The following is a 23,837-nucleotide window of genomic DNA, read 5'->3' as shown; positions in this document are numbered from 1 at the left end:
TGTGCACAATCTAACATTTTTTAATGCATCTCCTTACACCTGCCTGTAGGAGATGCTTTGTTTAAGAAATTTCTGGATTACAGGGTGTGAACATCAAGATGTTACCAAGTTGCCCTCCAAAGTGGCTACACATCCTCCACCCTATGCAGGATTTTTTTCAGCTCATCATTTCTCCCATACTTTACATTCCTCAAAATTTCTAGTTTTTGCGCATAAACATGAACTACTGACCTCTCATTTTTCTCATTTTGCTCTGCATGTCCCTGATAACCAGTGAGCATGAGTCACGTCTGTTTCTACTGACGACTGTTCATATCCTTGACCCATTTTCCCCCCCATAGGTAGTTTGTACTTTTCTTATTGATTCTTAGGGAGATACTTAAGTATATACATATTCGGGATGTTAATCATACCAAAGTCATGTATGCACTATGAATATTCTCTGCTAGTCTGTGACTCACTTATATTCCTTAATTATAAAGCCTTTGTCATATACCAGTTTGAAATTTTTGTGTTGTAAATATATTTAAAGAATTTACGTCTGTAAGGTTTTGCTTTTTTTTTTTTTTTACATGTTGCTTGTAATCCACTTTGAACTGGCTTTGCGTATGGCATGAGGTAGGAATCTAATGTTTGTTTTTTCCATATATATAGCCAGGCATCTCAGTTCCATGCAATAGTCCACCCTTTCTTGTTGATCTGTAGCACCCATCCTCTGTAGACCTAACACCCACATTAGCACAGTCATATGTCTGAGCTCTCTACTCCACTGGCCCATCTGTCCGTCCTCTGCCCAGGGCACATGGTCTTTATTGGCCTCACAGAGTGCCTCAATATGGGATGTAAATCTTCATCCTATTTTTTCATCTTGGGGTTGTCTTCCTATTCTTGGTCCTTTGCTCTTCAGTGTCAGCTTCAGAATAAGCTTCATCGGTACAAAAATGTCCCAAGTTTTTATTAGAGACACATTGAATTTGTACATTAAAACGGAAGGCAATTGACCTCTTTTCAGTATTGAATCTTTTTCCCATTAATTTGGTATAACTCCCATTTAGTTAGGTTTTCCCTTACGTCTTTTGGAGAATCTGTGTCTTTTCCATAAACGTCTTGCACTTATTTGGTGTGATGCATTCTTGAGTGCCCCCATCCTTCTCCCCAGTGAAAATTCTACAAGGCGGTGAGCTCCACACTCCCAAGGGCTGCTGCCCGCCCATGGTTTGGGCCTGTCTTAATGTCTTTTCATCATCACCTCTGCCTGGTATATGTGTGGGGATGGGGCGCTGGGTGCTAGGGGTCCCCCGGGAGTGACATAGGTGTCCCTCACTGTGCAGCTTTCTTTTGGAGCAGGTTCTGTGTCATGCTGCCCAGTTTATTAGGCACAGTTTACTGGAGGCAGTAAAGCCTTAGGACCTGGAGATTGTAGCTGTCTGATCCAATTGCAGTGGGCTGGGGGCTCTTTTATGGTCATTTCCAAGTGCAACTGGGCACTTACATGGATTGTCTCTTCCTCAGCTAGAGAGATTTAGGATTTTTAAAATGTTATTAGTTATAGGAACACAGTTTCTCCTTGACCTCCATAATTCCCTGTCCTCAGAATCCTGACTTTATTCTGAGCGAGCATTTTAAGAGACTTGTTTTCCAAAGAAGTAGCGGGCCAGCGTGAAGCCTGTCCAAACACAGCCCTGAGCTCGCTGTTCTGTTGGTACCAGGCTGCACGTACACTGCAGGGCTGGATGGTGCAGGGACTGGACACGTCACCCAGGGCTGGTGCAGCGGAAGCCCGACCTGCTTCACCCCTGCAGGTATATCACGCCTCTTAGATGCCACTCGGTGGTGGCCTGGCGGTCCTGGGGGATTCCTCCCTGTGGCCCATCACCTTATGATGATGGACAGTCCTCACTTGTTGGGGTAAAAATGGTCCCCAGGGAGTCATACAGCTCTGGGTGACATGTCATCTGTGCCAACTGCTGTGTCCTGTGCTCAGGCTAGGACTTCCTGTGAGGACAGGGCGGATGGTTCTGCGAGTACCGGGGTGAGCATTTCTCTCGCCCCAGGCAGGGAGAAGCCCACAACTACAAGGATGGTCAGGGGCTGGCCCATGACTTGTCGGGTCTGCACCGAGGGACTAGACCCTGTGCTGGAGGCTTCCTGGAGGTGAACATCTTTAGTCCCTGTTCCCTCAGCGTAGCGCTCCGGGGCAAAGCCCTTGCTTACCCGGCCGGTCATGGGGCAGCGTTGCCAGGGCCCCTGCAGAGGTGGGAGTTCTGCTTTGAGAAACCAGGAGTTCTGCCGCAGACTGTGCTGTGCTGTGCAGGGTGTCAAGACAGTAAAACGTGTGCCCTGTCCCTGAGAGCTTCGAAGGCTGCTGGGAGGAAAAGCCACAGGAAGAGAGGCCGGCCGGTCACGGTCCCATGTGAGCTTATTTCCAGATGGGAGGGAAGTGTTGGAGAGGGTGGGAAGGTGTGCGGGGTGTGCAGAAAGAGTGGGGTCAGGCGGTGGAGCGCCTGGTGGCTGGTGGACCGTGTGAGCCCGGCGGGAGGGCGCCACCCAGCACCACCCCTGCCAACCGAAACAAGAGCCGATGTCATGAGGGCAGCATGGTTCCCAATGGTTACCCCTCTTGTCAGGGGCGCTGCTCGCAGGCGGCTCACCATCTGCAGTCCTGCTTGATGACCTGGGCAAGCTGCTCAAGGTCCCTGCGTGTCTTCCCATCTGTAGGAGGGGAGCCATGAGCTGAGCTCTCAGGCTCTGCCGCGGCAGGCTGGGCCCTGGGCCGGGAGGTGTGGCAGGGCGGGCAGGAGCGCGGGCCCCAGAGGAGGCGGGACAGGAGCTGGTGCAGGCTGACATGGCAGTAGAGAGGGGCTGTGACCCGTGGGTGGCCTGTCCCCACTCACCTAGTTCCCCCAGGGCACCGGGGGGACACCTTCCCAGTCCCCAGTGGTGTGCTTCTCTGTGGGTTGGCACCCTGGTCATCTAGCCCCCCACCTGCCACACGCAGCAGGGGTGCCGTCAAAGTCACCTCCTCTTCCCTCCAGAGCTCTGCTTCTCCTTTGGAAATGCCTGTCAACCTGGCTGACCAGTCAGGAAGGGCCTGTTTGGCTGTACCAGACCCTGAAGATGGAAGATGGTGGACGTCCCTCGGTCCCTCCGTGCTGAGTGGGGCCGGCAGGGGCCGGGGTGAGCAGTGGGCCACCGCCTCTGAGACCCAGCCTCTTGACGCTGCCCCGTGTGGCTGCTGGTACTTACTGTCCGAGTTAAGCTTCATTAAAGCAGGAGCCCTTTTTCCATTATGATACGAATTTTTTTATTTATTAACTTGCTGTTTTACGATAATTTACCAAGTCATCCAAGACAAATAATCCATTTAAGTGACACTGTAAAACCCCGTTTTCCCCTAGTGGTGTGTGCCTCCGGAAGTGTGGCTCATTCACCATCCTGCTCACCCCCAGGGGTGTCTCGTGGGGCAGCGGCTCACCCGGCCAGCCAGCCTCTGAGTCCCAGCGAGGGCGGGCCCCAGGGCAGGCCTAGGGCAGGGCTCAGGCTGACTGATGCACCCCCTTCAATCAAAGGCCCCTACGCAAATTAAAAGTGTAAACAGGGTTCCTTAGAGAAGTCATCGTTCAGGGACATCCCTAAATACTCCTGGAGACTTTCTTTCCTCAGCATTTGCAATACTAATCAGCAGTCTTGAGCCACCAGGGCTGCTTCCCCAAAGGCCTTAGGGCCCTGTTTTCGGCTTGGTCACCTTCAGTCTCTGCAAAGAGAAAGGCACATGTCTTTACATTTGTTCTCAGAGTCACGCCTGCCCGTTTCCCTTGTGCACCCAGGTGAGTGGGCTTGGGTGTGTGTGACTTCAGTCTTTGCTCCTGCTGTGGGGCTTGGGACAGGGCTAGGGAAGGATAGGCAGTCAGGAAAGGAGAGGCTCCCAGGGTGGTGGGAGAAAGGACAGGTGAGCCTCGAGGGTCGCAGCGTGGCAGGCGCCGCACCAGACAGCTGGCCGGGCTCCTGGGAGGCACAGGAAAGACCTTGAGGGATGAATACTGTTTCTGTGGCTGAGAAACTCGGGAAGTATTAGCTGCGGGGAGAGTGGCAGCGGGGAAAAAAGTGGAGGTGAGGTTAGAAGGGTCTGGTGTTTTAGAGGAGATTGAGAGGGTCTAATGTCAGGTGGGAAGTGGAGGCAGGGCCCCTGATGTCAGAGGATTGTGTCACGTTAAGTAGTTTGGATGTTCTCTTAAAGGCAGTGGACATTTAGGAATAATACCATGATGAGCCAAGAGTCCATGGAGAGGGCATCCTGGTTACAGGGTGCCGGTGGCTGAAGGGACCCAACTGCGAACCGAGAGGTCAGTGCCGTGGGTGTTACAGGCCCCCTTGCAGCGTTTTACCAAGTTGGAAGTGTTAGTTGGCTTCAATTCTAACACAGAAGTTTTAAATGCTAATAGTCCCTTTGATTTGAAGAAAACCAATAGGGCAGAGCCGCTCGTTCTGGCAGCGTGGTGAACTTGGTGTCCCAGAATACACCGAAGGACACCTGTGTGCTCTTTAGAGACATAAGCACAAAGGAAAGGATACTGTCATTGGTCAGGAATCATAAGAAAATGTAAGTCTAGAGAGAGAAGGGGGCAACATCAAAGCAGGTGCCTACCGGGAATCAGCCAGTTAATTTTTAGGGTCTACAACTAGGTTGGAGCAAGCCACGGGTGGGAGACAAACCCTGGGGACCATCCAGACACCAAGCGGGTGCTGGTGTTTGCCTTTCTTGGCTTTGGCCCTGGAAGTTAAAGGAAGAGGAATGAAAACGGTTCCCCTTAGAGATGCTACCACAGTCCTGGATTCATATGGGTTTGGAACCCTAATGTACATGACCTACTTATCCTAAAAAATTTCAAGCTGAAAATTTAGTTGAAAGTAGTCTTTGGCTAATAGTGTGCTTAGATTCAGGTAGAAGTAAATACAGTTTTTTCCCCTGAAGAAAATCATGTTTGATGCAAGCTTCAAAGAATTCCAGCAGTTGAAAGTTCCAAGGAACATAAGGTCCAGAGGGGGAATCCCACTAAAGAACAAGGAAGCAGGCCACAGGGAGCAAGAATCCGCAGAGAAAACAAAACTACAGAGAGACCTCGCGGACTGTAGGGTTATCAGAGATGAGCCAGACAATAAGCTCACTGGGCTTAAGATCAAGGAGAGGAGCATACTAAACACAAGCACAACGGAAAGGAAACACAAGCACAATTTCTGGGGCAGGTGTGAGAAAAGAGACTGGTTTCAAATTTATTGGATGTGATGCCCAGGAATCGTGATACATCGGAGAGCTGACTAATGAGCTAGAAGAGGGACGCCTAGAAAGTACCTCTCCCAGGAGACAGAACTTTGGCAAAATAGGGACTAGAGAAAAGGCCTCAACTCTACCCAATCCAGGCTCTGAGGAATGAAAGAGAATGAGGAGGGATGAGTGATGATGTCTCCCAGATTGATGGAAGTGCCCTCCTCTGAGAACTCAGGGTGCCCGAGAGATCCCTGGTGGGACAGACAGTGTATGGAAATGACAGAGCACCCAACACCGAGTACCTGCAAGGCAGGTGGAGGAAAAGTTAGGTGTCTTGTGCAGGGAGGACAGGCAGATGGAGCATTAAACAGTGGAGGCCAGAAGATGGTGCCGTAACCTCTTTAAAAATGAGAGCCAATGTGGCCTCGTGTATCCAGCAAAACTACCTTCCAGGAGAGAGAAGGACATAAAGACACTTTTTAGACAGGAATACTGAGAGGGTCTGCTGCCCAAAGACCCTCTCACTGAAGGAGCTGCTAAAGGTTCCATTTCTGATTTCATAAGAAAGGTCTAGGTGCAAGAAGGAATCATCAGGAAAAGGTGAAGTTGTGAGTAGCTCTAAGCACTGATGTATGAAACAACGATAGGAAGAGTGTCTGATTAAAAAAAAAAAAAGTGTCTGATGAGCACCTGGGTCTCAGTTGGTGAAGCATCTGCCTTCGGCTCAGGTCGTGATCCCAGTTCCTGGGACGAGTCCCGCATTGGGCTCCCTGCTCAGTGGGGAGCCTGCTTCTCCCTCTGCCTCTGTCACTGCCCCCTGCTCATGCCCCCCCCCTCAAATAAAGAAATAAAAATCTTAAAAAGAGTATCCGAATTTGTAATGTTAAAAAACAAAGATAGAACTAAGATCTTGGCCAATATTAGCATCTCACTAGGGAACACAAGATCTGTGTGCATCTTTGGTATGCCAGGAATGAAGATACTCCTCACCTCTGTTGTTTGGGAAGGTAATAAAGATGATTAATCTTAGACCCTAAGTTAAACATGCATGTTAACATTTATAGAATAACTAAATAATAGAAACAATTCGGTAACTTCCAGAATAGTTAGGGTAGGGCTTTAGGATAAGGGGGAAAAGTAAATCAGTCTAGTTATAAACAAGAAAGGAAAATAATACAAAAAGTGAAATAATTATAAATTTGAAAGTAAAAGAATGAGAATTACTCTGAATATATCAGGAATCACAGTCAGCAGGAACTCAACTCCATAGGGACCATGTCTGGAGTTTTAAAAAATCCAATATTGTAGTAGTTATAAGAGAAATTTCATGACACAGGAAGAGTACAATTAAAGGATGAAAAAATACTCCAGGCAAATTCTATCTCAGCAACTAGCAACAAACAATCAGAAATTAAAGTTTTTAAAGTTACCATTTTTATTTTAAAATTTAATTTAGTATTTTTTAAACTTCCAAGTACAATTAACAGTGTTATATTAGTTTCAGATGTACAGTATGTCTCAGTAATTCAGTACATTTCTCAGTGCTCATCACGATTAGTGTGGGCTTCCTCCCCTTTACCTCACCCCTTCTCCAGCCTCCATGCACCTTCCCTCTGGCATCCTCCAGTTCTCTGTATTTTAAGTCTGTTTTTCTTTGTTTGTCTTTTTTCTTTCTTTCTATGTTTTTTGTTCCTTAAATTCCACATAAATGAAATCACATGGTATCTTTCTCTGACTTGTTTCACTTAGCTTATCCCCTCTAGACCCATCCATGTTGTTGCACGTGGCAAGATCTCATTCTTTTTTATGGCTGAGTAACATTCCATTCTATATGTACACTATACCTTCTTTATTCGTTCACCTATTGATGGACACTTGGGCTGCTTCCATATCTTGGTTATTGTAAATAATGCTACAATAAACATAGGAATGTGGTATCTTTTTAAACTAGTTTTTATTTTCTTTGTGTAGTGGATTACTGGATCATATGGTAATTCCATTTTTACTTTTTGAGGAACCTCCATACTGTTTAATGGTTTCCTTTGCTGTGCAGAAGCTTTTTATTTTGGTGTAGTCTCAATAATTTAATTTTGCTTTTGTTTCCCTTGCCAGAGGAGACATGTCCAGAAAAAATGTTTTTATGGCTGGTGTCAAAGAGATTACTGCGTATGTTTTTTTCTAGGAATTTTATGGTTTTAGCTGTCACATTGAAGTCTTTAATCAACTTTAAGTTTATTTTTGTTCAAAACACTAGTTTGTGTCAAAAATATAAGCTGCTTTGAGAAGATCTAACAAAAGATGCAACAGACTTGTACCCTGAAAACTATAAAACATTGCTGCAAATAATTAAAGAAGACCTAAGTCAGTGGTAAGCTATACCGTGTTCATGAGTCAGGACACTCAATGCTGTTAAGATACAATTCCCCCAAATTGATCTATACATTCAGTGCAACTCCAGTAAAATCCCAGCAAGCTTTTTGGAGAAATTGACAGACTGGCTTTAAAATTTTTATGGATGTGCAAAACACTTAGAATAGACAAATCAACTTTAACAAAGAACAAAACTAGAGGACTAGCACTACCTGGTTGTTAAGTCAGCAGAGAAAGGATAGTCTTCAACAAATCCTGGAGCAGTTGGATATCCGTGTGTTTAGAAATGAACTTCAACTGCTACCATACACCATATACAAAATGTATAACATTTTTATAACATTTTTTTCGTATAACATAATTCAAAATGTATCACAGAACTAAATGTAAAGCTTAAAACTATTTCAGGAGAAAACCTTTACACCCTTAGGGTTAGGTAGAGATTTCTTAGAAATGACACCAAAAGCAAGATCTATAAAAGAACAAAGTGATAGATTGAATGTCATCAAACTTTAAAATTCATGCTCTTCAAGAGTCATTGTCAAGAGGATAAAAGACACGTTATAGGCAGAGAGAAGTGTTTGTAAAGCACGTCGCTGATCAAAGACTTGTATTTAGAGTATCCAGAAAGTTGCTCAAATCTCAACAATAGAAACAAACGACCCAGGGAAAAAAGCTGAACAGACACTCCATCAAGAATGTCTATAAGTACATTCAAGATGTTGAAAATCATTAGTCATTAGAGGAATATAAATATGTAAATTAACACCACAGTGAGATCCTACCACTTGCCCACGAGAGTGGCTAATATTAAAAACACTGACCATTTCATCTATTGGCCATGGAGTGAGAACAGGAACTCCCTCTGCTGCTGGTGGAAATGTCCAGTGGTGCAGTTACCTTGCAGATAGTTGGGCAGGGTCTTCGAAGTTGAAGTACTGCTACCATGTGATGAGCTTTCTGCTCCTCGGTATTTATCCCACAAAAGTAAGGGCATATAGCCATACAAAGACTGGTACACAGACATTCACAGCAGCTGAATTTCTCGTGGCCCCAAACCCAAAACAACTCCGTGTCTGTCAACAGGCAAGCAGCTCTGGTGAACAAGCACTCACAGGTAGCAATGAAATACTACTGAGCAGTCACAGGCGGTGGCCATGCAGCAACACGGCTGAGTCGCAAAGTAATAGTGCTCAGTGAAGGTAGCTGGACAAAAGCATACGTCATAGGTTCTCTCTGTACAGAAGTAGAGGAAGTGTTCCGCAGGTGTAGACATATATCAAAACCTAGACAATTATATACTTTCAATATGTAAATTTATTGTATGTCAGTTGTATCTCAAAAAGAGCTGCTTAAGATAAACGTACCCAACAAAAGTTGAAAGTAGTTATGGTTATATCATACCCTTGGCCCCCCCCTTCCAAAAGTCTTTAAGGCAAAATCATTACTTGTGATAAAGGAGATCATGTATATTCATGATGTTCACTACACCAGGAAGATAAAATAATTTAAAATTTGTATGCATGTAATAACATAGTTTCCAAATACATAAACCAAAGATCGGCAGAACTGTAAGGAGAAATCAAATGCACTGTTGTAATGGGATTTTTTAACACACTTCTCTTGTTAATAGCTCACAAAGAGACAGAGTCTATAAGGATTTATAGGAGATCTGAGCAACACTATTGATTAAATATACCTGATGGACACACATAGGATATTGTATCCAAGGACTCCAGAATATATACTGTTTTAACACACACCTGGTGACAATAGCTGGCATTTGCATACTATTTACTGTGTTCCAGGCATTATCCTACGTACTTTACATTGTTTAATTTACTTAATCTTCATAATATTTCACAGATGGGGAAACTGAGGCACAAGGAGGCCAGATACTTTGTCTTGATCACATAGCTAATAAGTGGCAGAACCAGGGCTCAAACCTAGGCACTCTCTGGCTCCAGGGTGCGTTTGATCTCTAACTGTGCTACCTAACAGGGCATTTGTGGAAGCTAATTGTCTTCTACTCCAAAAAATCTAAACAAACAAAAGAATCAGCATCATCTAAATCAAATTCTCTTTGTAAAGATTTATTTATTTATTTGAGAGAGAGTGACCGTGCTAGTGAGGGAGCGCACTGGGTTGGTGGGGAGCAGAGGGAGAGAGAGAATCTTAAACAGACTCAGGCTCTATCCCATGACCCTGAGCCCATACCGAGAGTCAGATGCTTAACCGACTGAGCCCCCAGGCGCCCCCTAAATCACATTCTCTTACCACACGAGACGTGGAGGTCCCCGGCAGGCAGGAGGGCTGAGTGCGGAGTGCTAGGGAGGAGGGAAGGAGAGACACTGGAGCTGGAGTCTGACTTCACTGCATTCCGAGAAGTGCTGACGGTGTAGGCACGACCCTCCCACACACCCTTACCTAGCAGGGACGCCTGCTCTGCATGCTTCAGCCCCGATAATGAAGCCCGCTTTCCCCTAAGTCTTTTGGGTAAATAATAACACAGAGCAGGTTAGAGCACTTGCCCTAATTCACTAGAGTCCTTGCCGTGGGTATTTATGGAACTTCGTCAGATGCTTATCACTGGTGGAGGTGATAAGATCGTTTCTGTTTCATCTGTTCATGGGATGAGTGACATCTGTATACTCAGGTCCTTATGTCTTGTCAACCTTGCGTTCCCAGATAACCTCAATCTGGTCACAGTGTATTATATTTTTTCATTGCAGTTAGGTTCCGTTCGCTCATCTTTCATTTAGAGCATTTCCACATCCATGTTAGTGAGACTGGCCTCTCGTCCTTTCTTGAACTGCCTCTGTGTCCAGGTTAAGCAGGAAGTGTGTGCCTGCCTCTTTCTCCCTGTTTCCACGTTCAGACTCCTATCAGACTAGGACATCTGCCCCCCTTGGCACACTCGCTTGGCATCCCCTGGAAAACAGCCTGGGCCTGCTGTTTTCCTTGTGGGAATATGTGGATTCCTGATTCAGATTTTAAACTCCTCAGACTTTTTCACAATTTTTGAAAATTTTTCTTTTTTTTCTTTTTTAAGATTTTATTTATTTATTCATGAGAGAGAGGGGCAGAGACACAGGCAGAGGGAGAAGTAGGCTCCATGCAGGGAGCCCGATGTGGGACTAGATCCGGAGACTCTAGGATCACACCCTGGGCTGAAGGCAGGCACTAAACCACTGAGCCACCCAGGCATCCCCCCAAAATTTTTCTTTCTCTAAGAATTTGTCATCTGAGTTTTCAAACGTGTTCATACTGCCCCAGCTTTCTTTGAATCCCTGCTGCCCTTGTGGCTGGATCCTACTGGAGACTAATACCATATTTATATTTCATTTTCAACACAAGCAAGCATTTGAAGCTGTGAACTTTCTTCTGTGAGCCCTACTGTAGCTGCGTTTTGCAGCTGAATAATCTCTTCACTCTCTGTGAATTCTAAGAATTTTCTGCCTCATTTTATGATTTACTTGTTTGAACCATAGCTTACTTATTAGCATGTTTTTAAAATCTATAAACATATGTGGTTCATTTTAAATTTGTTGGGACTTTTTAGCTTTCTTTGGTTACTGATTTGTAACCCAACTCTGTTGTATGAGGATGGGAAAAGCCAGGTTTCAGGAGTTGGTGATATGCACCTGAACTAAGGCCAGGCACGGGAGGCGGGGGGGCCCTGAAGAGGGGGCGAGCTGAACCCCTGGTGGGAAGGGGGCGTTGGCCTGCTGAGGAGCGGTGGGGAAGGAGCAGGTGCGTGGAGCCCCTCTACACTCCGCCAGCCCACCACTTCCGTTGGCTTCACTTCCCTGGGGGCGCCCTCGGGGGAGCAAGGACCACAGTTTAGCCCCGGCCAGTGATCCGGCCTCTGCGGGCAGGTGTCCACCCCGGGTCGTGGCACAGAAGGTGCGCTCACGGGTCTGCCCTCATTACTGCTGGCTGTCACCCGTGCAGGAGATGCAGAGGAACAGCCTGCTCGCATCCTCTTCAATCAGAAGCCTGGATTTATGTTAAGGGGGTGAGAACAAGTCACGCACGGTTGGGCTGTCTGCACCCTCCTGGGGCTCTGCCCGCGGGGGGTAACTGGCCGCCGGTGGCCACGTGGTCCTGCAGGCGTGCTCACGGCCCCTGTGTTCTCTCCTGCAGTCGGAACCCGAGGGCTTCTCTCACTTCCACTTGTACGTCTGCGCTGCTTTCCTGGTGAGATGGAGGAAGGAAATTCTGGAAGAAAAGGATTTCCAGGTAAGTAAATGCCTCCTCAGAAGGGTTTGTGCTTCATTTTCTCCGCTGTCGTCCAGGGCTTCCGAGCCCGGGCTGGGAGCCTTACCTCCTGGAAAGCTCGGCAGACCCAGGAACGCGCAGGCCATGCTCGCCGGGTGTGAGCTGTGCCACTGGGGGTGGCTGCGGGGCTGTGATGCGTCAGGGGAGGTGCTGGTCCATGAGCCGACGGCCAGGGCGCTTGGCCACCTGACAGCTGTGTGACTCAGGTGGGTCGCTTAGCCTCTCTGGGCCACTTTCCTCCACAACTTAGTGGAGAGCCACACTGGCACCCACTCATCAGCTCAGTGCTCGACTGGGGCTCTGTGGGGTGGAGTGCCAGCCCGTCTCATCCCTACCCCAAGTGGGCCTCCGCATGGTGGCCCGAGAACCAGGGGTGATGTTGACCCCTCCACTGGGTGCTAGCCACTGTGGCCCCAGGTGCCTGGGGCCTTCTGCCCGGTGACCTGGGAGGCTGGGGCCTCCCAGCTACACTGAAGAGAACACCAGCGTGGGGACCAGGGACCAGGCTCTGCCCCACCTGGCCGGGGTCACTCTGGCCACTTCACTCTGTGGCTTTCAAGTGAGGGACCCGATAGCCCTGGGTCACAGCAGTCTGCTCGGCCTTGTGGCTCCCTGGCTCCGTGTGGGAGGTTTGGGAGGACACTGCTGGCTGACCCAGACACGGGCCCAGGACAGCTGGCTGTTTATTTGAGGGAGAAGGGCCCAGCTTCCCTGGGGCACCGCGGCCAGCCGTGGTGTGACCTTGGCCTGCACATGCCCCTGTGCTTAGGCTGACTCCCCAGGTTCTCCAGGTGAGAACAGGTGACCAGGATCCTCACTGGCTCCCTCCTGGCTCCACCTGGTGTGGTGGAACTTGGGGGCGATGGGAGGTTGTGACCGTGGGGTGCTGCACATGAGGCTCCTCACTGCCCCAGAAATCACTCTTGCCCCCCAGCCCTGGGTGGCCCTGAGCCACACGTGCCTGAGGGTGGGCACCTCAGGTCTGCTCGGGGGAGAGACCTTGCACGAGGGGCTTGGCCACTCTGCCCTCTGTGTCTTCCCTCTCCCCAGAGAGGGACAGTGCCCCCAGGACCCTCTTCCCAGGGGGTGACTCAGGTCATGGGAAATGTGCCAGGCACCACGAAGGGGCTGACGCAGAGCTGTGATCCCACCCTGGGGGACAACAGTGGGAGCAGGTCTGGGGGGTGCCTGGCCGGCCTTGCCCCTGCCCCTTCTGGGCTGCCTGTCTTCCCACTCCTCACAGAGCCCACGTGAGGGGACCGCGTGGCAGGTGACCCCAGGCAGCAGCGATCCTGGCGGCTTGGGAGTTGTGATGCCAAGTCCCACTGTTCATTAGCCACCACATTTCACCACTGTTTCTAGAAGCCTGTGTGTTTGCTCTTTGGCTGGAGACAATGCCCAGTGCTGGTCAGAAGATAGGCCTGGGCAGCTGCCTGAAGTGGGTTGCCAGCCTTCCCAGAGTCCTGCTCAGGAGCTTGAGATTAGCGTGGGGAGCAGGGGAGGAGCCGGGGCTTCAGGGGCAGGGGGTTGGATGGAGCGCATGGTACAAACACGGCAGGGTGTTGTGGAGGCCTGAACCAAATGGGAGAGGAAATAGGAGAACAGGAGTGAAACAAAGAGCCCCCGGGGCCCTGGTGAGTGTGGGAGGAAATGGAGGTTGCAACGGTGACATTTTAGGACAGTGAGTGCATCCAGGGCAGATGGCCAGAGTGACCCAGACCAAGAGCCCAAGTCTCCGGCAGAGAACGTTCCAGGGAAAAGGCTAAAAGCCCTCGTTCTCACTCTGTGCGGACCTGTCACTTGCCCCTTGGGAGATGAGCGTTGCTGTAAGTCATTTCCATAGGAACAGAATCCTTCCCGAGGAGGAAGGCTTCCCAGGAGCTAGGAGACACTCTGGTGTCCACCAGGCCCCCTGCTGCGGGTGCCAGGGACGGGGTGATGGGCTTTGCCGCCTCGGTTCAGTTCCCTGGAGACTTGCCTAGGCCGGAGGTCTGGTTGTGTCTGCTCTGTGAACGTCCTCAGGGCCTCCTGGGGCCGCGGGGGCGCTGGGCCCTGTGGACCGAGGGAGGCCCCTTCTGGAGTGTGCGTTCACTCCTGCCCTGAGCCCTAGTGCCCAGGAGCTTTGTACTGGTCTGGGAGGACCGGCCATCCTGCTCACCCCAACCCTGCAGATGACTCAGTTTCCCTGCCCTCCTGCGGGCGCCAGAGCATGGCTCTCCCACTGACTGCCTATGCCCATCTCCGCCAGGCCCGGCTGTCTGAGCCTCAGTGCTCACAGCCCAGATTCTCTCCCCCTTCTGCCTTTTCCTAACGAGGGTTTGTTGGGTCTTTGGATGGAAGGCCCTTCCCTGGGGGTGCACCTGGCAGGCTCTGCCTCTTCCCAGGCCTCTGGGGGGCAGAATGTTTCCCAGCAAGAGAGCTCCTGGCACAGAGGGTGGGTGAGGGAGCCGCTGTGCCTCTGCACCCCGCTTTAGGCACATGTGTCCTATAAGCCATGAAGGACTGGCCCCAGGGCATCCGGTGGCCGGAGATCTGGCGTGGCTCCCATTGCCGGGGCTCCCGCCCTGCTCCAGGGCTGCAGACTTGTTCGTGATGCTTTTCGTGCTCCCTCTGAGGTGCTCCTCTCACTGATGGGAGGTGTCGTAAAGCTTCGGGTGTTGGCTTCGCGGGCATCTTGGGCTGGTTGATACACAGAGCACACAAAATAGTTGAAAGTCAGCCACTCTAAAACTATATCTGCTTTATCCCCTAAAGTCTAAGCTGCTTCGTTTGGTACCCCAGGATCCTGGGGTCTGAGGGCAGCCCCGAGCAGCCCCTGCCCGCTGGTCCTCCATTACAGCCAGCCTTCCCTGCCTCTGGGGCCCGGCAAGCCCACCCTGGTGCTTGGCGGAGAGGGTGGCACCCAGCTGGGCTGTTCCTGTCCTGCCGGCCTCCTGGGACTGCGGCCCGGAAGCAGCGTGCACACTGAGGTGCTCTGTGAGACCGGGAAATTCTCCCCATGCAGGAATTGGCATCGTTTTGATTTTGAAGAGAGCGAGTCCCTTAGACACTCAGAAGAGGTGGCAGTGTCGGTGCCTTGTGTTTCAGAGTAAGGAAAGTAAAGAAGTTCTGGGGAGCAGAGTGTGGCATTTCCGGTGGAGCCCTCGGCCTCTGTGGGATCCTTGGGAGTGCGGAGGTCTGGAAGTGGGAGCCCGAGAGCACAGGGCAGGACCAGCTGGGGCGGCCATCACCTGAAGCCCTGCATGCAGAGAGAGCTGCTCAGCGTGAGCAAGCCTGGCTCTGTGCCCCACGTTGTGGCAAGAGCTCCCGCCTGCTTCCTAGGTGGCACGAGAAGGCCCTTGGGGTGCTGGCCTGACGCCTGGCACCTTGGCGCCTGTGGGTGGTGGGTGGCTGCTCGGGACCAGCAGGACCAGGGGGGATGCAGCACCCGTTGGCAGGGCCTCTGCTCTGATACTCCTGGTCCTATGAGATGGCCACTCGGTGGTGCAGTGTGGCCCTTGGAGCCCTCCATCTGGGCCGGGCCCTATGCTGTCTGTTCCCAGACTCAGTTTCCCCAATGTGTGTGGGGTGGATTAGGGTGACAGATGAGCAGAGGGGCTGCTGATAGCTCAGTGCAGGGCTTGGGACAGGGGGCTGTGGGGCCCGAGCTGGAGCCTGTCACAGCAGCCTAGAGCCTGGCAGGGAACTCAGGAGAGGCCCCTCCCTACCCACCCCGTGCTGCACAACCTGCCCTACAACAGGCAGTAAGTCAGTGAAGCTGGTGCTGAGTGTGCGGGGTGGAGGGGAGCTGGGGTGGGGCGCCGAGGGTCGGATGGCCGTTGGGAGACAGCCTGAGAAGCACAGAGCCAGGACTTTCCCAGCACCCAACAGGGGCCCTGTCCGAGGGCCAGGCACGTGGGGAAGAGGACCGGGATGGACTTGGGGCAAGGAGCCGGAAGGGAGAGGTGCGGGAGCAGTCCCAGGATGGCAGCCAGGACCTAAGGGCCGTCGACATGCAGGCGAAGGGGTGGCCACGAGCAGGTGGCTCAGAAGGAAGCCGGGCTGGCTGTGTCCCCATCAGGTCATAGGAGGAGCCGTTCAACAGAGTAGAGGGAGTGATGTCAGACGGTGGCCCGAGTGGCGCCTCTGCACTTACACATCGTGGGGCACAAACTTCTGGGAGCGTGCCACAGTGCCCCTTCACGGAGGTCTTGGTTTGTGCGCTCTTCCGTCTGTACGTTAAACTTGCATTTAAGACTTTCTAAAAGAGACAGACTCGGATGAAGCAAGCGTAGGAGGAGACATGGCGGATCTGATCAGGATGAAAGGTTACTGTGAATCCGGGTGCAGAAACCAGGGGTGGCCCGAGAGCTCTGGGCGGAGTTTTAGCTGTTCGAATCGCGAGTTTCTGTGGAACATTAACAAAGTGAATCATCTGACCTCAGCCTACATGTCAAAGTGTGAGAAGCTAGAATAATGTGGGGTGTGTTCGCTGAGCATCATCGTTTACAGCGAGATCCTAACAGAGTTAAAACTGAATAATCAGGCATTTAGAAATTAATGAGGCTCCTCAGGAAGAAAGTGGTCCTGTAAATATAGAATGGCTTTTAAGAACATGTGGCGTGGGGCTCCTGGGGGGCTCAGTTGGTCAAGCATCCGACTCTTAGTTTCAGCTCAGGTCCTGATCACAGGGTCGTGGGATTGAGTCCTGCATCGGGCTCTGTGCTCAATGGGAGTCTGCTGGCGATTCTCTCTCTCCTTCTGCCCCCTGCCCTGCTCATCCTTGTGTGCATGCTGTCTCTCAAATAACAAATAAATAAATCTTAAAAAAAAAAAAAAAGAACATGTGGGACATGACCCTTGTTAGGTTTAAACACAGATTCTCAGCATACTTTTGTTATGTAAAAACATTTAAAAAATACGAATCTTTTAACTCAAGAAATTAGATATGGAAAAATAAAATCAGCATATGATAAAGGTGGTAAAGGAATTAGTGAGTAAACACAAAAGAAGGGGTCAGAAAATGGACTCATGAGTAAAGAACATCTCACTTAGGAGGTGTTTACAAACGGCAGGGAAGCAGGCCGGCCTTCATGCGGACCCAGCTACACGGGCAGAAACAGCCACCCTCCTGAGTTTTGGGAATGGAGACTGCAGAGATTTAGGGAGAATATAAAGTACCAGCATTTCCATAAGATGAAATTAAAACAAACAACAACCTTTAAACGGACCCGTAATTTTGGGTTAAGTTCCAATATTTTCAAAAATCTTACTTTTTTTTTTTTTAAGATTTTATTTATTTATTCATGAGAGACAGAGAGAGGCAGACACAGGCAGGGGGAGAAGCAGGCTCCCTGCGGGTAGCCTGATGTGGGACTTGATCCCCCGTCTCCAGGATCACGCCCTGGGCTGAAGGTGGCGCTAAACCGCTGAGCCACCCAGGCTGCCCCAAAAATCTTACTTCTAATACAGTTCTGAGATCAGAAACCGTCTTTCCAGTGAGTTCTTTCAAACTTTCAAAGAATCCATCACCATGTGACCTGTGATATAGAGAAGAGCAGACTTGCCTGTGTTTCTCAGAGCTGCACCCGCAGGCACTTACTTCACGTCGGCCCATCTCACTCTGGATTATTATTGACTTGAGTCTGTTCCCTGCGTGTCTGTCTGTACACGGAGCTGACCGTGGAAAATGCCATGCGGTCAGACCAGTCTCAGCCCTGCTCGCTGGGCTCCCTCAGCCCTGGCCCAGCTCCTGACCCGGGATGGCATTAATGAATACTAATAAAAACATAGGTTTTTATTAATATGAATGACAGCACCTATAAACATAAAGTTAGAATTTAGTTTCACTTGTGGTAAAAATACAAATATCCTTAATAAAGTACCTGCAGATCTAACCCATTAATAAATTAAATAAAAATAGTCCATAAAACAATTTTTCCCCAGGAATTCTGAAGTGGCTTACTATTGATAAATCTGTTTGTGTTGGGGTCCCACTTGTGCAGAGCTTCCCTCGAAGGGCTCACGAGCCTCAGCATATGGTCCTGCTCATGGCTAAGATTTGTCACAACCACAGAGATGCGCAGCTGGGTCCATGGGGGATGGTGCCCAGGGGCAGTGTAAAGGAAGCCGCGTGCAGGCTCCTCACAGCCTCCTCATGGAGGCTACACAGAGCGGTGCCTCGTCTCCGTCCAGGGAAGCCTTGTAGACACCCAGAGCCCAGGGTTTTACTGGGATAGGTCACCAAGATTCCAGATCCCAAAAGGAAAGCTGGTGTTTACTGCGAACATTGTAGGAACAGTGTCTGCGGGCTGGCGTGGAGCCCCAGCTTTACCCGGTGGGGTCATCTCCAGAGTCATGTTCTAGATGCCAGCCAGGGCTCAGCTGTGCAGCCAGGCCCCTTGAGAACCGCGTCTGCTGTGCTAACTCTTCTCACTGCTGACGTGATGTCCTAGTGATAAGCCGGAGGCGTTAAATCACATGACCTCTTAAGAACTATAATAGCTTTTCTTGCATTTAATAGGAAAAGAACAACTCTACCCTTACTAAAATAGAAATAAAAGAATACTTCTTAACTCACTGAAGACGAGCTGTGGTCAGTAAGCAGCAGTATGTGGGTGATGCTGGGGACAGTCCGCTCTCAATCCGCAGCACACTTCGGTTTCTGTGTTAGGATGGATACACGGTGAGCAAAGTCCCCCTGCTCCTGCCCCATACAGTGCGCACATGCGCACACACACATGCCAGGCACAGTAAAAACAGGTTTTCTAGGTGCATGGATTCTTCAGGGATGAGCTAGCACCAGTGCTGGTGTTTGCTGGCAGGGCCCATGCCCCTTCCTGCTGGGTGGAGAGGAAAGGTGTCTAAGCAGGTGGGGGTGAATCAGAAACCCTTTGCCGACATGAGGAACCCCGAACCCTCGCAAGTGAACCAGAACAGACAGACCTGGGTGTGTGACCCCTGCTGGCCTGAGACTGGCTCTCAGTGGAGCAGGAATGAGAGAAAGGTGTTCTGGGTCCGGGCTCCGCCTGCCGCTCCTACTACCTTGTCGGAGAACACCTCACATGAAAACATTAATTTACAGTGGTCAGCGAGCATCCCAGGTGCCTAACCCGAGAAAATGCCAGCTCTTTGAGTGACCCATTGTAGGCTCCACCTTGCAGCCGTAAACGTCTGTGTGTCTCAAACACCAGCAGCAGTTAGCAGGCAGGTGGATGCAGGAGAGGCCTCCCAGCATCCAGGTGTAGCCCACGTTGGTAGTGGCAGAGCTGCGGCGAATCTCTGGTGAAGGGGGGTGAGTAGCCAGTCTGCGGAAGATTCGTGCAGCTGTCTGGTGAGCGTGAACGTATCAGCCAGTCCTGAGTCAAGAATTGGAAAGTGAAACAGAAGCTACCTGCTCAATTAGCAGTGCTCTTTAACACCATCAGTTCTTTAACACTGATGAAGCCAGCATGTGCAGGTGTGTTCCCTCCTCCTGTGGGGTGTTGAGCTGTTCGTAACTTACGTCAGAAGCCTTACCTGGACACAGTCACTCCCCTGGTTCAGAATTTTGTGAAAACTGTCCACCTGAATATCCAGTGTTAGGAGGACAGTTGTCTAGGTTATAGGACTTGCTGGTTAGAATATTCCATAACTGCCCCAAATTCTGTCTTCAGAGAATAGTTACTGATGTGGGAAACGCTCCCAGTGGATCGCCGTGTGAGGGAAAAGCAAGATCTGGAATTACACACATCTCACGCTCACATATGTACATATGTCTATGCGTGTGGATGTGTGTTTAATCTACATGCATGTGTGGGATGCACACATGGGCTTGCACAGTGCTCACACAGCTACATGTGCACACGTATGCACACACGTGGTCTCCATATGCAGGCACATGCAAGATACACACAAATACACAACCACATATAAATGTATGTGTGTGTGTAGAGTCTACATCTGCGTGCTATGTGTGTAACAACGTATCTACGGCTGTACATACATGTGAAATATGTGTATTTGTATGCACATTTACATATAAAAATGATCCTGATTTTGTTTGTGTCATATGCACAGAGGAAACACTGAACAGAAACAAATGACACTGTTAGCATCACTTAGTTTTTAGTCAGTGGAATTATAGATATTTTAATTTTCTTATATGAACTTTTAAAAAATTTTCCACATCTTCTCAGTATGTGGTCAACTTGGCTTTTTCCCTTGGGTTAATTCCCAGGTTGAGGAGGTGAGACCGCTCAGTGAGGTGTCCGGCTGCGAGCCAGTGCTCTGGGACGCTGGCCTCCATGATCCGGGACCTTCCTTGATGCCACAGCAGGTGCCCTCTGTAGTGGGATCCCCTGTGCTCCCACATGTCCCTCTCAGCTCACACACACGCACAACCGTGTCCTGCCCTCTGAGGACCCTCAGTGCCCATAGGCTCCTATGTGCATTGGGAGGGGGATGAGTTCTTGCTGAAAGGAGGACCGAAGGGAGGAGGTGAAAGGTCAGAGGGTGGCATGAAGAGGGAGGTGCGTGGACTCTGGAGCCACCTCCCCTCCCCGCCCCCAAACAGTGGCACAGGCTGCACATGGGCTGTTGGGACCGTCCCTTCCCTGTGGCCAAGCTGCTGGAGGTTTCTTGAATTGCTTTGTGCAGCCAGCCGGTAGGTCACTCTCAGAATCTGTATTTGTTCATTGGTCAGAGCTTTATGCCCCGTCATCTGTCCCCTTCCGTGGAAGCGGCTCGGACGAGGTTGTCTCTAGTAACCATGCAGGGTCTGCGTGCAGGCTGGGCCCAATTCCAGCGCGTGACCTCCAAGCCCCCAAGAGCACAGCCCTGCACTCGGCAGGCCTCCCTACAGGCGCCTCTGCACACTTCAGAGATCTGTGATTAGGAAACAGCTGGGAAAGACATTAAAAGTGTGTATGTGTGTGTGTGGGGCGGGGGGGCATCTCCGACTTAAAAAGACGGAAACGCAGCAGCAGCCAGAGCCCGAGCGTCGTGGAGACTGTGCAGGGCTTGTGGGTGGGAGCGTGGGGAGGTGACCTCGCCACCGGCCTGTCCTCTAGCCTCAGACGTGGGTGCCCATGTGCTCCCCTCTGCGGCAGCTTCGAGAGGTCTCAAAGCAAACGCCTCTCAGCTCAAGCCTTGTCTGCGTGGACTCCGGCCTCTGACAGTCACCTGCGGCTTTCGCATTTCACGTGGGAGCAGGTGGAGGGAAGCTGCGCTCACTCGCCTGGGAGGGGCTGTCATGTCCAGTGCTCGTGCCCCGGGAGGGCCGTGCAGCGATGACCGCGAGGCCCTAGCCCCTCCAGGAGCCCGAGGAGTGTCCCCTGGGGGCCTGCCTTCTGGGAGGACTGAACAGCACCTCCGCTTAGCTTTGCTATGGGCCGCCCCAGCTCTCCGCTTTGCCCCGAAGCCAGAGGGGTCACGGTCATTGCGGATGTTCTGGCTGCCTTTCCTCCCCACGAGGGCCGCCGCCTTCTGCCCAGCGTGCAGCACGTGGTACAGACGGAAGGAGCGTTTGCCATCTGACAGGGAGAAACTCGAGTGCGGCTCTGCACACCTTCGTGTGGCGTTCCAGTGTCCCCTCGGATGAGGCCATCGCTGTCCTGCTGCACTGGTGCACTCACCGCTGACAGCTGGTGCGTTCGTGAGGCAGCGTCCTGCCCAGGCCATCCCAGCAATGGCCCCCTGGGCAGGGTGTCGCGTCTTTGTCAAACCGGACTAGTCTTGCAGGGCCGAGTGCCCTTCGGTGGGTTAATGGTTCTATGCGGTTTGTATTTCATCCAGTGTTCGTTTGAAGCAGCAAATGTCACGAAATGCCAAAGTAAAGATCAATTCTCTCCTTCTTTATCATTTCAAGACATTTTAAAGACAAAATTAGGTCAATTGAAAACTAATCTTTAAGTGGATTATTGTGCCGTCAGGTGCTCCCGCGGGTTGCTGTGTTTAACTGTGGGGTTTGCGTGGCCATGTACAGGGTGTTATGGGGTGTGTGTGGCTGGTGCAATGTGGCCTAGTGTGAGGGTTGTGCTGTTGTGTGGGTTTTGCCTAGATTTGTGTGGTGTAGGGTTTGTGTGGCCACATACGGCAGGGTGTGTGGCTGTGTGTAGTGTAGGGTTTGTGTGTTTGCGTCTATGTGGGGTTTGTGTGGCCGTGTGTGCCGTGGAGCCATGCCCAGGCAGCCATCCCCACCCAGACGGGGAGGCAGAACAGCGAAGGGACGGTTTGGGAGCATCGGGCCTCAGCTTCCTCAGTAGGGGGAGATGGGGGCACCCCGCCATCTGAGCTCCCTGGTTGCTGGAAAGGTCATGGACAGAGGGGGGCTTGGAGTGGCTTTGCACACGCACACGCTTGCATGCACACACACACACACACTCACACACTCCCAGAATCTCTTAAAAAACCAAGCGGGGGAAGGAACTGCTTCTGTTTTGATCTCTGAACACTGGGCCCTTTTCTCGTTGCACACAGGGACTTTTGCTTAAATGTTTGTGAGGAAAACTCTCCTTTGCCATCCATGGAATTTGTTTGAATTTCTCTCCACAGGAAGACCCATTGTGCTTTCACTGTTGCAGAGGAAGGCCCTGTTTGTGTGGCATTTGGCTGTCCCGTGGGGCTGAGCCACACCCTCACCATCGGGAGGGCAGGTGGCACTGCCGGTGTCAGAAAGCTGGCACGCGGTCCTCCACTGGGACGGTTGAGTGATGGGGCCTTGAGGGACGTCCCTGGTGGGCGTTCTCTCCGGGGCGGGTGGGCTTCCCGGCCCTCCCACCCCGTACTATGCAGGCTAGACTCGGGTCCTGAGTAAGGGGCTCAGGCCTCCCCTTGCCTGCCCACCCACCTGCCCATCCCGCTGCCTCACTGTCCACCCCACAGCTCCCCAGTCCTCCTTCTGGAGGGAGCCCCGCAGGGGTGGCGGCCAGCTTGGCGAGACTGAGGGAGGGGGAGCTGGGGTCCTGTGCCATCCCCGTCCTGTCCCCTGTCGCTGTCGCTGGGTCCTGCCTGCCATCACCCAGCCCCTGACCATGGCCTGCTCACCGTGATCGGAATTCACCAGGTGTTTTTTGAGGGAAATGGGAGTCTGCACAAGACTGGAGAAAATCGATTTTGTCCCATGACTGTCCTCAGATATATCTCTATTTTTATTAAATCATCTCTCTCTGCGGTGAGTTTTGCTTTCCCCTCGGGGATGAGCTGCTGGCACCTGAGCCTGCGAGACCCCGAGCCGCTCCCAGCCCCCACCCTGGCTCCTGGAGAGAGAGCATGAGCCCAGCCAGCGCGTTCCTCCGTGTTCTGGGCACTTGGGTGGCAGTGGCGGGTGGTTAGCATGAGCCTGACGCCCCACAGTAAGACGGAGTTGACTTTTTAGTTACATGACCCTCCCTGCCATCAGAGACCCCAGAGCCTGAGGATTATGGCATTTTGCTCCAGCAGTTTCCCTTCATGACATGGAATTTCCATCAATTCAGAGAAATGAGCTCGGCAGAGAGGCTTCTGGAAGGGAGAGGAGAGGCGTGGGGTGGGACCGTTCCCGAGTATTCTTGCTCTGGGCACATCCTTTAATGGTGGTTTTTATTAAAGCCATTCATGTGCATGATTTTTACTCTACTTTACTTTTACTTTTATTTTTTATTTTATTTCATTTTAAGTAGGCTCCATGTCCACTGCACAGCCCAATGCAGGGCTTGATCTCACAACCTCTAGATCAACACCTGAGTGAGATCAAGAGTCCAACGCTTAACCAACTGAGCCACCAGGTGCCCCATGTGTGTGTTTTTTAAAGACAGAAAGTTCTAAGAGGCCTTTTCCCGAATGCCCTTCTCCCCACCTCCTCCCAGCTCAGAAGGCGGCCACTGTCAGCCTCTTTTAAGTAGTGTGTTTATCTCTGCCAATCTAACTAGCTGTTTCTTGATTTTTTAACTTTAAAGACTTTCTGCAGCAGAAAGACCTGCTT

The 23,837-nt window shown here is 51.0% G+C and overlaps 1 protein-coding gene across 1 annotated transcript in view; it reads left to right on the top strand.

Annotated features, from left to right (window-relative positions):
* The window catches only part of TBC1D22A (TBC1 domain family member 22A), a 333,790-nt gene that overhangs the window by 285,644 nt on the left and 24,309 nt on the right, over positions 1–23,837 (top strand). The window contains exon 12 of the mRNA XM_055328852.1: positions 11,783–11,878. Coding sequence (XP_055184827.1) covers positions 11,783–11,878 — 96 coding nt within the window. The remainder of the gene's footprint in view (positions 1–11,782; positions 11,879–23,837) is intronic.

Source organism: Nyctereutes procyonoides, unplaced genomic scaffold (assembly GCF_905146905.1).
Source record: "Nyctereutes procyonoides isolate TBG_1078 unplaced genomic scaffold, NYPRO_anot_genome, whole genome shotgun sequence".
Lineage (NCBI taxonomy): Eukaryota > Metazoa > Chordata > Mammalia > Carnivora > Canidae > Nyctereutes > Nyctereutes procyonoides.
This window is presented reverse-complemented; position numbering and strand designations above follow the sequence as displayed.